The sequence below is a fragment of the Pholcus phalangioides genome, unplaced genomic scaffold (assembly GCF_987345545.1).
Source record: "Pholcus phalangioides strain wild (caught in Gottingen) unplaced genomic scaffold, Ppha-v1.0 ptg000015l_1, whole genome shotgun sequence".
In the NCBI taxonomy this organism is placed as follows: domain Eukaryota; kingdom Metazoa; phylum Arthropoda; class Arachnida; order Araneae; family Pholcidae; genus Pholcus; species Pholcus phalangioides.
The window spans coordinates 63843952-63858646 of record NW_028301608.1 but is presented as its reverse complement, the minus strand read 5'-3'; the positions used below and the strand labels follow the sequence as shown (position 1 = coordinate 63858646).

General features: G+C 35.3%; 1 protein-coding gene across 1 annotated transcript in view; it reads right to left on the bottom strand.

The window, feature by feature from the left end:
* LOC149076487 (matrix metalloproteinase-2-like) overlaps positions 1-14695 on the bottom strand; it is a 69549-nt gene that overhangs the window by 8954 nt on the left and 45900 nt on the right. The window contains exon 3 of the mRNA XM_089244059.1: positions 7074-7363. Within this exon, the coding sequence (XP_089100185.1) occupies positions 7074-7363 (290 nt within the window). The remainder of the gene's footprint in view (positions 1-7073; positions 7364-14695) is intronic.

Below are 14695 nucleotides of genomic sequence, written 5' to 3'. Positions count from 1 at the left end.
TCCCTATACCTTACCCATGTTAAATTCAGCTCCGTTACTCGATTTCATCTTACGCGATTATTTTGAGGAACCAGTTAATCGCGTAAAGCGAGGGATGCCTATATAATGCTTTGCAAATATAGTTGGAGAACAAAAGATTTTAAGGAGAGGGAGTTCGGTTTTTTTCTTGAATTCATCTTCGCATCCACCAGTTGTTAAAAGATTTCCGTAAAAATTTCCGACTTGATTTTTCATTCCTGATAATTTCTTTCAGATGAGTGCAAGAAATTTCATTGAATTCCTGTAATTATAACTTTTATTTTAACATTCATCTCTTTGCCATATTTCACATACGTGTAGAGAAAGATGTGCTCTCCACTTGTTAATACAAGATAAACAGAAAACTGGCTGTTAGGTGGAGATGCTAAACCCACGCTCTTTCGCTTTCCAGACGAGTGCAGTGCCACTACGTCATAGAAGCAAATAGAATATTTCTACCTTGGAGCGTATATGCGCTCAACGGTATCGTGCGATGGACGGTGGCAGACAGCAATCAGCTAATGGCTCGTAAATCGGATCAATATGACACCATCTGGTGGCCTTGATGTCATTTACGAGCCATTAGCTGATTGCTGGCACCGTTCAACATACATACGCTCCAAAGAGGAAATAGTCCAACTGCTTCTGTAGCGTAGAGGCAGCGAACTCGTCTGGAATGCGAGAGGGCATGGAGTCGTATTCCCGTAGAGGCAAAGGGTAAATTGTTTTCATCTGAAAACAGCATCTACATAACAGCGAGTTTTCTGTATTTCTTGTGTGTACTTCACATACTCATCTGAGATTTTATGCATTATCTTCGTTTATCATGTTATTTAGTTACATCTTACTTGCTCGCTTAGCTTCTTTTAATAACTGAACTCGAAAATGTTAAAATTTTAATGTTCCAGCAATATATGTATCAAAACAATACGAGAAAACACATCTATTGTTGGTCAATGAAATTTTATGAGTTGAAGAAAATACTAAATTCTGAAATTATTTACAGAGTTTTTTTTTTTTTCTCAGATTTTGACTTCAGTGGGCCTTAGATAAAACAAGCTCTAGGGTCCTACGACTAGTGTCAAAAATGTTTGATTACTTAGTGAAAATATGTTGCTGAAATCTGGGAACCCTAAATTATAGATCCCCGGTGAAATTGCTCAGCTGGACATCAGGCCCAGCACACTTAACATAAGCTCTTGCATACATGCTCTAATTAGTGAATTTAATACTGGATATAGTCTTGGGCCCCTATCTCTCTAGGGAAGGGTGATGGGCTTCAGCTCGATGAATCTCATTACTATTTTTTTTAAATAATACATATCTAGTATGGAAGAACACGCGCACGCATGGTTCTGCCACCTTATGAGGACAACGGCTGAAATTACCCCCTCACCGGTAGAGCCTACGCTACGTTCTGTTTGGAAGAGTGACAGTATGAGTCTATGAAAAATCTAGGCCTACAAAGAACCTGACCTATGACTTAGTTCCAGGGTTTATTTTACTCTGTTTTGAACATACAAATTCACTGTAGCTTAAATATTTCTTCATGGAAAATGTCAAAATTCACTAAAATTTTTGATCTGGTCTAATTGAATTAATCTAAACAGCTCTGTAATACAATATGACATCACATGTTATTTATGCAATCGATCTGATGATACACAGTGGCTTTTTTTATTTCTTTCTATTCAATTTCAACACTATACACATTAATTAAGCTGTAACATTTATGAAAAGAAATAAGGAAAGGGTTTAGTATGGAATTGGGGGGGGGGAAAGTCTTTTGTCTAATTTTTTCCCCCTTTTTCCTCTCTTAAATAAAGAAAAAGATTCATCATAAAGAGGGAGAATCGTCTGTACAAAAATTATTTGGAACTTCTGTCAGGACATCTGGTAAATGATATCAAGTTGTGCTTCGCGTAAAGATCCACTCTCGTTAAATGGCTCTTATTAATAATTTCATTATTTTTGAGAGATTTGCCTTTTTTTTTTTCTTTCTTTTCTTGTATTTCGTGTATGTTCTTTTTAATAAAAGCTAAAGTTGTTCTTTCTCCAAATGACAGGAGACAGACGAACGACGCGCTGCTTTCTGTGTTCCGTCCTCTACAACAGTACAATTCTTTGGGCCGCCTCTTGACTCCTGCACTTGAACTTGTGAGCATCGTTTCACCTCTCATGCTTGTAACTGAAGTCGTAAAATTCAGGAACAATTTCTTTTTTGTATCTCTTTTTCTCTCTACTTATACGTGTCTAGCATCCCCATCACATCCGCTCGTTAATTTTTTTTTATTTTCTTACAGGAGAAGTAAAAATCTTTGATGTTATCCTGAAAAACTGCAATTTTTTAAGTCACTATAAATCAAAAAGGGTAACAGCGTTAATTGAAAAATATAACATTATCGCTGTTATGATTCTAAACTCTTGCTACGAATTCTACGGGGGTGGCAGAGCACACTAAAACAACCTTTTTTTTTTTTTTTTTGGAATGCACGGGCACAAGTGACGCGATTAGGCTCTAGCGGAAATTGTTATTTAGTAGATATTGTGGAAAAAAACAATTAGTGTATCTGCGAAAATCCCAACAGCCCGAAAATCTTCCCATATCGAAACCTATTTCAAAATTTATTTCATAAGGTAAAAAAATTGAGATTAATTACTCAACTTCATGAATTTGTCAACCATGATGAGCGCAAAATATAATAAACTTCTATCACAAAATGCAGTAACTGGATGAGCTGATTTTTATTTACGCAATGATTATTATGATTATCTTCAGGATATCTCGATTCAAATCATGATTCTTTTTTTAAATCACTGATTTAAACAAGCTACTTTGGATATTACGGGCTATCTAGATTTAAATCAGTTCATTTAAATCGCGATTTAGATCCTGATTTAAATCACGATTTTTTTTAAAAATCACTGATTTAAATCGGATACTTTTGATATGTCGAGCAATTTCGAATAATATATATATATATATATTATTTTTTTCTTTTATGGTGTAATACAAGTAAATGAGAGACAGTAAGGTTCATATTTTAATTATTTATACATTAATTGATATTTTAATGAATGTGATAAAGATTTTTTTTTTTTTTGGATGAAGAGTAAGGTTGGTAGAATTAATTCAGTTTTTTTCAGAAGATTAGAAGATTTTACAGAGTGGTTTTTTATATAGAGTCTAAATATCCGAGAACCTATTATATTTAATAGTACACGCACCTCGTACACATTCCGCTTTGGAATTTCTAATGAATCGGTACCTGCCGGAACTTGTGTTGTGTGTCTATTGCCCTTATAGTATGTATATTGTCAGAGTTATATATATGCTCTTGTTTTGTGTCATACTGGTGCTGTCATCTGTCTTCTAGATTTTGAAGTGAAAATAGCAAATGCTTGGGTAATTTACGACTTATTTTGCATATGATGGATGTTTTTATGAATTTTGAGAAGTCAGAGACTGAATATGAAAGCGCTCCCTCAAGCTATACTTAGCCTTCTCTCTGCCTGTGGAAAAAAAAATAAAACGCGCAGTAGTAGTAGTAGTAAATAAGGAAATTGGGAATAGGAAACTTTTAAAGGAATGATACAGACATGGGAAATTACTTGCTTGTCTTGTGTTATTTTCACCTAACAGTCTCTGATTTAATTCTTCCTTGTGATCTCACTGATATTGAAAGCCTTGGAAAATCTCTATAATTGTTTTTTTTTTCAACTTTAATACTATAATATTTTATTTATCCCTATGTATTTGAAAAACTGAGAAATACACCAAGCATTAGTGCATAATACACCCATCGATATTTCCTTTTCAGCCTATCCATCATATTTTCTCATAAAATAATCAGGGAAATTGCTGTGGGCGATGACAAGTACCCTTGCATTTTTTCTCCAATCCATATTTCATAATGTTTGTCCATCTATTATATTTCCTTCTCCTATATATATTTAGGTTTTCATATCCTTTTTCTATTCATTCATCTATCTTTTATTAAACATACATCCCTTCAACTTTATTCATTTTCTGTCAGACTCTCCATGGCTTTCTTGATAGTTTTCTTTGTGTACTTTATATGAATAGAAAAATATATAAGTGTACGAAACAAACAACGTCGAGATGGTCTATCATTCCTTTATTCGTATAAGTCGATCTATTTTTTTTATATTCCTAGTACTTGCACATCATTCAAATTCATTCTTTCTCGTCTCCCTATACTGATAAATGTAGTTGAAATTGATTAGTTTATTTGCTCTCAAAAAATGAAATGTGCGACTTGATTTTTTTTCTTCTCGGATGAGGCCTGCTATAAAGAATGGGTTTCCCAAATCTGGTAAATTCAGCACTTTGTTAAAATAGAGTGAAAGATGGCGGGTTTTGTCTCAGCAATATCCAACCCCCATGTGTCTTATCTTTAAAGTGGGAAAAGCTGAAGGAGATAAAAGTCGACCCTCCATGGGCTTAGAAGTGGACGATACTTTGCAGATGGCACTCGTGTGAAACGTTTTCACGCTTACATAGTGAAGACAATTTTTCCAAGTTAAAAGACATCTTTTTTTTTTGGGGGGGGGGGGACAAGTAGTCATAGAGACATTACAGCTTCTGCATAAAAGACATTTACTCTGAGGTTTTAGTGGGTGTACGAAATAGTACACCTCGTTTGAGTTATGAAATCAAATTTTACTCGTTGCAGAAGTAACTCAAATAGTAAATTATGTGCTAAATTTGAGTTTAATAGACCATTCCGATAAACAAACAGAAAGGTGACAAGAGACTCTTAAAACAAAGTTTAGAGTTTTTCCTTCTGAATCCAGGATAATCCTTGAACTAAGAACCCCATTCTATCTCTGGTGTAGAGGCCCATATCGGCCCATCTAAAAAAAAACGTTTCAGGGTTGTGAAAACAACCAATTTCAACCTCTTCAGGTATTCGTTTCGTCGTGAAGAGGCTTCAACAAGGCTGACTCTAAATTCATGGGACAAACTCTAAGAGTTGATATAAGACACCTAAACAGGCATTTTTGATCGTAAAATGTGCGGTTGAATCGCAATAGCAAAGTCGGTAGAGCAGGACCGGAACTAGAGGGAGGCACAGCAAAGGGGGCAACTGCCCCAGGCGGAAGTTTTTGTTGGGAACCAAGAAAACCATTATAAAATTATTGAATTCTAAAGTTGTGGGGAATGGCAAAAATACTGGTTAGGGCCCTGCGGTAGAGGATGTTTTTAGAGAGTGCTCAAGAGCACACTTCACCAAAAATAAATATTATATATTTTCCGACGGATTTGTTGCGATATGTGCTATCAACCATTCGAGGACGCATATGCACCTTCGGATTGGATTGAGGTTTGTCATTAATTCGTGCAAGGACCATCAAGGCTATGCTGCGACAAACAATGATCAAGCTGTGCAAAATGACTTGTGGTAGAATTGGCGTTACCGAAGTTGCACCGTGAAAAGGTTTACCACGTTACATTACCCAGCACCCTTGAACGGTTGATTGTACTTATTGCAGTTTGGTGAAGTGCTGTTGTGCACTCTCCAAAAGTACTCTTGTTTTTATTGTGAGCAGCAGTTTTTTAATTCGGGAAACACCATTCCCCATCTCCCCCCCCCCCCCAGTACAATTTAGGAGCAGATTGAATGAAGTTTTGAAATCAGTGACTAACCTAAAAAAATGACTGATTTTTTAAGTAAAACGACAAGACGTAGTGAAAAAATTCCAGGATCTGTCCAAAATTTTCTGCGCTACTTCAAGCGGGTAGCTTTAATTTCTTAATTATTCCAGTATTGGTTTACATCTAGCGAATAAGTTACCGAAATGAATAAAATTTATTTTTTTTAGCATCAATTTATAGAAAAAGTTACCTAATACATTTGTTATAAACTGTTAGAATTTTGAAACATTCGATTAAAATTCGATTAATCGCACAAATTTTTTTGATTAACCAGGTAAAAATTTCAATCGATTCCCAGTTCTAGTAAAAATACTGCAAAAATATTAACATCAATAACTTTTTCTTTAGGGCGGGGTGAAAAATTATATAAATTATAACAAGAGTTAAATTTTGTTAATTCTTTGTTTTACGTGAGAGAAACTGTCCGCGCTTCTCCATGTATCGCAATTGAGAGTGAGAGCTCGGAGCTTAAAGTATCCACGTATAAAAATGTATGAGTAGCTTTCAGGTTTATAAATGGGAACGTCACCTTCAGTTTGAGGCCCGTTATCTTCGACATTATCCAGAGAACAGCAGCTTTCCACAGAGAATTATGGTGCATTGCGCTAACTTCGAAAGGAGTTGAGAAGTTTCAAAGATAAGGTGTGAGGGAGAGGCCAATGAGGGATACACAGTACCTCACGTGCGTGTGTGTGTGGGTTTAGCCAGTTGTGCAGCTTTTTCTCCTCAAACCAAAAATTTTTTTTAGGGAAACTCCATCTATTTTATATATTTCATAAGGTTCTTGTTTCGTTCAAGCTGACAAGAATATCCATCAATTTCCTCATCGAGATTTCCGACCAAAAATTTTAAACGTGTCTAGTTTTTGAGCGTAGATATATTTTTAGTAGCTAGGAGTACCATAATTATTTAGTAACGGAATATCATACATGAAGCTAGCTTATAAAATTCTTATAAATCAACAAAATGCTCCGTATATGTTGGCATTGAAATATTCATTGAAGTGGGCAAAATTTGCTGGCATGGCAGTGTATTCAATATGTTCACCTTTAATCCTCCATTAATCCCTGGAAAAAGGCCACGATGGCTGGTCTCAATGGAGAAATTTCTCTGGTTTTTTCTTCAGATATTCCCAGAAGTATCAGAGACTGATATACAGACTGTGTGTTGGCGGTACTGGAACCAACTTTGATGTTGGTACTGGAACCAACGATAAAAGTATTTTATAAGTGAAATGGTTACTGGTTCTGGTTCAAAAATGGACGCTCATTGGTGAAGAATTTGAAAATATTGATATGCTAAGCCCTTAAAAAATGAATGGAAGAGTATTCGAAATATTTCAATAAATAAATGATGTAAACTCCATAATTCTTACCATCGTCGTTGGGCGATGGTTCTCCATGTACCCAAGGCTCCTCCGAGTCGAAATGAGCATCACCGCCGATTCCTTCGCCAGGAAAGAAAGCGTGAGCCAGAACTATCCCACGACCATCAAACGGATAGCCGTCGTTGTGGTCTCCCCGGAGGAATGATATCACGATGTCCGCCTTTTGGCTTCGAACCTCTTCGAATTCGAGTTTGGACGCTTCGCTCCACACCTTGAAGGCCTTTGACAGCTCCCTCCTCACCATCGACGAGTCTATGTTCGGTGGCCAGTCTCTTATGCTAAAAACAAATTTAATAAAATGAATAATGTGTGGTGATTTGATCTTGTTTTTTTTATACTCGTGAAAATCAGTATCACTATGTGTTCGGATATAATAAAGAGTACGCCTATTAATTTTTATAAAATACAGTAGCCGCTGCTTATAAGATTCACGTTCGGTTTAGCCATTTTGATTCTTATAAGTGGTTGATACATTTATCCGGACATTTTTCTCCTGGGGGGGGGGGGGGAATGCTCGTAAATGTCTATCTCTGATGTTTCGCATCGTAATTTTTCAAATATTTAATGAATACGCTTATATGCCTATATTAATGTAATGAGTAGGAAAATCTTATTAAATACTTTTTAGTTCTTAAAATTTGAAATCAAACTATGAATTCATAGTTCAATTTTTTCATACATATCGTTGTCTATTAGGCTAATCGCGACTAGAAAAATATTTTTCCAAAATCATTTGGGGTGAAGATTCCCGAATAACTTGTGCACATGTTTTTCTAAATCAATCCATAAAAAAATCAAGTTCATAATTCAGCTTTCAATAAAAGTTTTAACCGAACTTTTTGATCGGATTGATCGAGTCGATTGACTCAACTAAAATTTTTAACTGCAATTAACAATTGATCGATTAACCGACCCGATTAATCGGACCATCCCTAATATAGAGGCTTCCCAAGGAGTCCCAGAAATCTATGTTAAAAGAAGCCCCTGGTCTATACGCTCTACATTGAATTAGGTAGGAAGTAGATGGTGACCAGTCCGAATGCTGCTTAGAGCTTTTTCAACCAACTTTTAGCAGCTTTATATCAATGTATGAATGATTAAATGCGTCTCGGAATTTTCATCTTGGGCATGTCATTTCCTTCATAAGAGAAAATGTTCACTGACATGTCCATTGAATTAATACGTTAGGGTCACACATACACTCAGAACATACGTTACGACGTGTACCAATTCGCTGGAAACTCCCCGCAAGAATGTTTACAAGGTGCATGTACGATTGACTAGTAGGTGTATTGCAGGTAGGGTGTCTGTCACTTTCACATTCGTCAAAATAGCAATTCAAAATTGCAAAGGAATGCCAATCATTTCCGGTTATCATCACAATGGAAGAATTCTGTATCGTTTAAAAGCTGACATTGACCCTTTTTAGAACTCCAGAATTCGACTATGTGTAGGGTTGTTACGTCCAGTTAAGTCTGGCCCACCGAATATACCAAGGCTAAATATTCTTAATTCTTTGACATCCTGTGAACAGGAAAAAATGCAGTCTGATTTACATAGAAACGAATAGAAACCTTATGATGAGGTCATATCATTCATTTAATGTCCGATAACCAACGACGACGACGACGACGACGACTTGCGTGTTAAGTCTGAGTCAAGATCAGACAGTTCCAGTTAGTTGAGAGAAATTAAGGAAGCCAGAATAGGTTATATAGTGAAATAAAATAAATTCTTATTAAAAAGAAAAACATATAAACCCTTTTGTTTTAAAGAATTGGCATGAGTCACAAGTAATAAACAAGCAGTCCTCAGTTCCTCGCTCTTAATGAGTAATAGAGGAGCAGCTCTCTTTCTCTCGCTGTCATCTTATTCAAGGGTGTCTGATAATGTCGTACGTCTGACTAAAATAAGAATAATATAAAAACGAATAAAATAAATTGAATATGTTGATTCTAAGTATGGAAAATGAAGAAGAAGAAAAGGCACAATGTCCGGACAGAGCTAAACTTAGAAAACCACGGAAGTATGATATAATTTTCTCCTTAACTCTCAAGTTGGTTTCTTTATTCAGATTGCAACCAGTCTCTCGTAAAAATAAAATGACGTCTTCCTCGTAGAATAATTCCGTTGGCAATATTCTCAGCCCGATAAATAAACACAGGTTATACGGTATTATTTTTCCCCCTTCAGCAATCTTGAAGGAATTCCGAAATCAAACCTAATTCGATTAAATCTTGTCTCCTATTCTCCTAAAAAATTTATTATTAAAAAGTAGGTTTGGTTCGATTAATCGGGTTGGTTAATCGCTCAATTATTAATCGCAGTTAAAAATTTTAGTTGAGTTAATCGACTCCATCAATTCGATTAAAATGTGCTTAAAAGTTTGGAATTTAATTCGATTAGTTCAACGAAACCGATTGGGTGTCTTAAATTATGTAGCAACATTTTGGATAAGTGACCATATTTAAAAATATTTGAATCAATATTTTGATCATATTTTTCGGCATGGGGAAATGCAATTCTATTCAACGAAAGCTAATGACTTCAGTTTTAAATTGAGTTCAAAGATTAAAATTTATTGTCTCCACTATGAACAGTTTTCGCTATTCTTGGCAGCATCAGCTCCTCTCCTCAAATGCACCATTTGGGGGATTTTCTGTATTTGTATGATTTACATAGATTTGAATAGTTTAAAAATGTAATTTATTAATTGCCAAATTACTTTTATATCATTGTTGGATCATGCCTCCTCCACACATAGTATTTCCCTCCAAAATTCAAGAGTCATTCGTTCTTGCTCGGCTTGTCAAGAGCTAGGTGACGTGTACCCTTGAGCTATTCTGCTGGTAATTATGGAAAATTCATGAATAGCTCACGAGTAAATATCGAATGTTTAGGAGTTGCTTATAAGCATCAGTGCCGAAACAAGCTCAAAATATAAAACGTTTTCTTTTGTCACATGAAGCATGAGATTTCCAAGAATCATAATTACATATTATTTCAATTAAATTAAGTTCATTTATATTCATTAGAAAGTTAATTAATTGAATATTGACATTAATTACAAAGTTAATTAATTGAATATTGACATTAATTACAAAGAAAAACCATGCTAAATTAACATCCAATTTTTTTAAACTTCTCAAATTTGGTGTTAAGGGATACCCAGTTATCATACATGATAAAATTCTGTAATTTGATCATGAATTGGAAGAGCGGTTAAAAATGGATTAAAAAGACAGATTACAACATCATAAAACGCAGTGTATAAACCAAATTGTGATCATTCGATTTTACAAATTCATTGTAGTTTTATGGAGAATTTAAAATATTCTGGAGGTTCAAAAACTTAAGAAAATGTTTAGTTGAAAGCTATTCATTCATTCATTAATTCCAACTATTCCATACTACACAGTCGCCCCTCCAATCGGAATCGGCGAGGAAATAAACAAGAAAAAGCAAGAGGAAAACAGGACTTCCGCAAATATTATGTTTTTATTTTCCTCCTTTCTTTTTTCTCTTTCGGGGTGTTTAGTGTGATTTCCGCCATAGACAGGATATTAAATCTCTCGCGTTAATACTATTAACAAATAGTGGAAGGAAAAAAGAATCCGCCGGTTCTTTCTATTTGTAAAAGATTTTTTGACCTTGTCTATCTGGTATAAAAAGCATCCGCTCCCCTCTTTTTATCAAACGAAATTTTAGGGCTGTTGGTACATCAACGTCAATGACCGTAAACGCGATTTCTGTACAATTGTAACTTTCGGAACAATAATTTGTAAGATATAAGAATCGGATACTTGGCCACGTGTGAATTTTTGAGTCCAATAGTCACCGCTTATAAGAATCACTGGCTATGAGAACCAACTGCCAACCACTTATAAGAATCAAATCGGCAAAACCAAAACAAATCGCTCTTTTAACATAGGAAAAGCATCGGTTATGAGAATCAGATTTCTCTGCTTGTAAAAATCAAATTTTTGTTCCCCAAAAACTGCCACCGTTCATTTAAGACATAGTTTTCCAACGTTTTTTGTCCCATTGCCCCCTTTTTCAGAAATTTTTTTCTCCCCATCGCCCCCCAAAACAATCTATCCCATAGGATCCTATGTTATACCCGTAGTTTCTACCGCCCCTTCACCTGGAACATTCCATCACCCCCACCGGGACGTTAACTCCCACGTTGGGAATCACTGGTTTAAGAGATGAGAAATTGTGGGATATAATTTGTTATTCACAACTTGAGAGATTAAATGTCTTAAATTATGTTTCTATACAAAACATTTCAGATAAGTGACCGTATTTAAGAATATTTGAATCGAATTTTTTTATCAAATTTTTTTCGACGTGAGGAAACACAAGTCGATTCAACGAAAACTAGTGATGATTTCTAAAATTACCGATTTAAAAAAAACGACAATATTCAAGTTATTCCAACAAATTCCAGGATACGACAACCATATTCAGCATATCGTCTCCCTTATACAGAGATATGAATGTGCAAACTTTACTTTCGGGTTTATCAGCTGGTTGGATCGCTTATTTTTTGCTATCTAAGTTTTTCCAGAAATGCAAATGTATATCTCCTATTGAAACACATTTTACAAATAATTTTAGGAGAGTATCTTCCATATGGTAACATGGGTAGAGTAAACATTCAGAGAGAGAAGTCGTTTTCGAAATTCTAGAAATGTGCACTGGCAAAGGGGGACAATATTAACACATTGTTGACCGGCATTTTTTCTCAGAGTTTATCTCATGTCACCGGCTATTATTTCGGAATTTGATGTGGAAGTGAGACAATGTAAATAAACTTTTTTATAATAGTTTAATATATAAATGAATTTTATTTAAAAATATTTCATTTTTCATTTTTAACTTGACGGGTTTTATTAGCTAAAGAAGCTTGCGGTATGCTGAACAACAATTACGTTCTATGCTCTCCAAGAATGCACTGACCGAACGTAGCTGACGCGAAAGAAAGGCACGCCGATCACGAGTTTACTCGATGCCGGTCAGCAACGTATTGGCATGACACGAGTTTTCTCGTGACCGGTCAACAGTGTGTTAAATAGCTTCAAGCGGGCGCGGTCTTCATTTCTTAATTTATTTTTTGTATTTGTTTACATCAATTCAGTGGATAGAGGCGTGAAATGAATAGAATCTATTTTTATAGCATCAATTGATATTGTATGGTTACCAGCACTACATTTGGTATGAACGAATATAATTTGAAAATATTCGATTAAAATTCGATTAATCGATTAAAATTTTTTGATTAACCAGTTAAAAATTTTAATCGCTTCCCAGCCCTACTTTATATCAGTTCTTAGATGCGAAAACGATTAACATTTTTTACAACCCATTTATACAGTACTATACTGTAGTATATACTGAATGTTATTCTGAAAGGGGGGGGGGGGTTGCGACCTTCGTCTCATTGGCGCAAGGGGTTCAGGGAACACAAAAGGTTCAGAACCCCTGATATAGAATTATTGAAGAGGAATCTGGGGGACATTGGTTTCTTCTTTGGTTGCATGCACGATAAATGCAAATCACAGGTTAGTGTTGGAATATTGCGCGACCTCACGAATGTAATTTTACGACGAATTTTTCCGTGCTAACAAAGCATTTATTAGAGTACGTGATCCTTCTTTCTTCTTTTTTTACAAAGTCATACAGTGTGCCGTTTAATGTCAATTTTGTTCCTGTATGGCCCATAATTACCATTATTTTTATAGAGGTTCAGAAGCGTTATTTCGAGTCAAATCAGGGCTTTTTTTTTTTTTGGTATTGTAGCTTTGCTAAGTCACTGGGAAAAAAAAAGCTAGTCCTATTCAAAGACATGTCTTTCGACCTTCAAAGAGGTAAAACACTGACATATGTGCTATTCCAATGTAATAAGAGTTCTTGTCTTTTTGGGGTCCATGACGATAGATTCACGTCCGCGAACGTGTTGCTGACCTTTGACAAGAAACAACGACTTCCGGTTGGGTTAACAGGAGATCTGATCCCCATTTTCTTTCTCCCCTTCACTTTTATTTTTCTACTAAGTAATGAGTTCTCTACTCTCGGCCCCATAGCGTTCTTTCATCGCGAAACATTATAACGTTGACTACAGGCTTGTGAGCTTATGTAAATAAATTTGACGAGTGATTTGTTTTTTCACTAATTTTAATAGCCTTTGAAGTAGAAATGGTCATTAGTTCAGGAATGAAAGTGATACGTGAACGCATTCTAAGTCGAGTCTGCATGTACGAAGTGACGGCCTTTGGATTTGCGAGGTCCCAAGCAATTTTTTTCAAGCATTCGAAATTACAATTGACGAAAAATTGTACCTTAGTATCTATTACGCATTTGTTTAAAATATTCTCGCGGAATTGCTGCGGTTTTTTGAGGCTCATTGTTACGGCATTTGCCATTAACAGAGTTCAGCTTTGGAAAATTTAAAAAAAAAAAAATCCTGATTTAAGACATGTCTCATCAAAAATAAAGCTTTAATCAAGCATAAGCAGGGCTGGCCTTGTGGAACAATGGAGGTTGCAGCCTCAAGAATGGGAAATTCTTGAAAAAATTCCAGCCGTGAAAGAAAGGAATCAAAATAAATTACGTGCTATTGCAATTTGGCTTCCATAGCCTAGCCCTCTATGGTCTCATATATGCTAGTATTTGAATATACGTGGCAAATATCGATATATATATATATATATATATATATATCCATTATACCTATTCCTTTTCTTTAATTTTTTTTTTTTGTGGCATTTTAGAGTACAATCTTCTAGTGTCATTTCAGTTCAAAATACATCTTGCTTTTTTTACCTAATACCATTCAACTTTGCTGAGCAAGATTCTACCTGTTTATATATAACATTAAATACAAGGCAAACTGTATATTTTATCATTATATAACCATTTTAGTTAATTAAAAAATCTATACTAATTAATTAAATTGCTCTGCGCTGGTTCAATTAAAAATATTCTAACAGCATCCATTTACATCCGTATTCTCTAATTTTTTTATGGGATGAATCATGGGGGGGGGGGGGGGGAGTTAAACGAAGATTAAAATTCCCTTTCTCTCTCTAGGTAGAGAGATATAATTATATTAAACGTATCTATAAATTGGTAACCAGTTTATACATACGCTTTATTAGCAGAGCCCTTTCCCGGCTAGGATTTAAAGAGGCCCACTATTTTGATTTTTTTTTTTACATTTTTCTAATTTTTTTGGGTTATAAATTTAGAAGGCCCTTGGTCTTTTCTTTTGAGCGAGTGCCTTATCGGCATTTCACCAGCTGAGAACATGTATACAGATGTTGTAGAAAGCCGCAAAATTGTTTTCACACCGGGTAACTAAATCCTGTCCAGCCCAGAAGTAGCAAAGAAATCTGTTGCATAGCTTAAAGTTTTAAAATAAAAAAAACTATTCTCCCTCTAGGTAGTACCGTGTCAACTTCTACAGAGGCCGCTATTCTACGATTTAAATGACGCTGCATATCTGAAAAATAATAATGCATTAAAGGAAACGGAATATTAAGGCTGCTGCACACTACACTGACATGACGTGGGGCCACGTCACGTGAATGAGATGGCGAATCAGAATT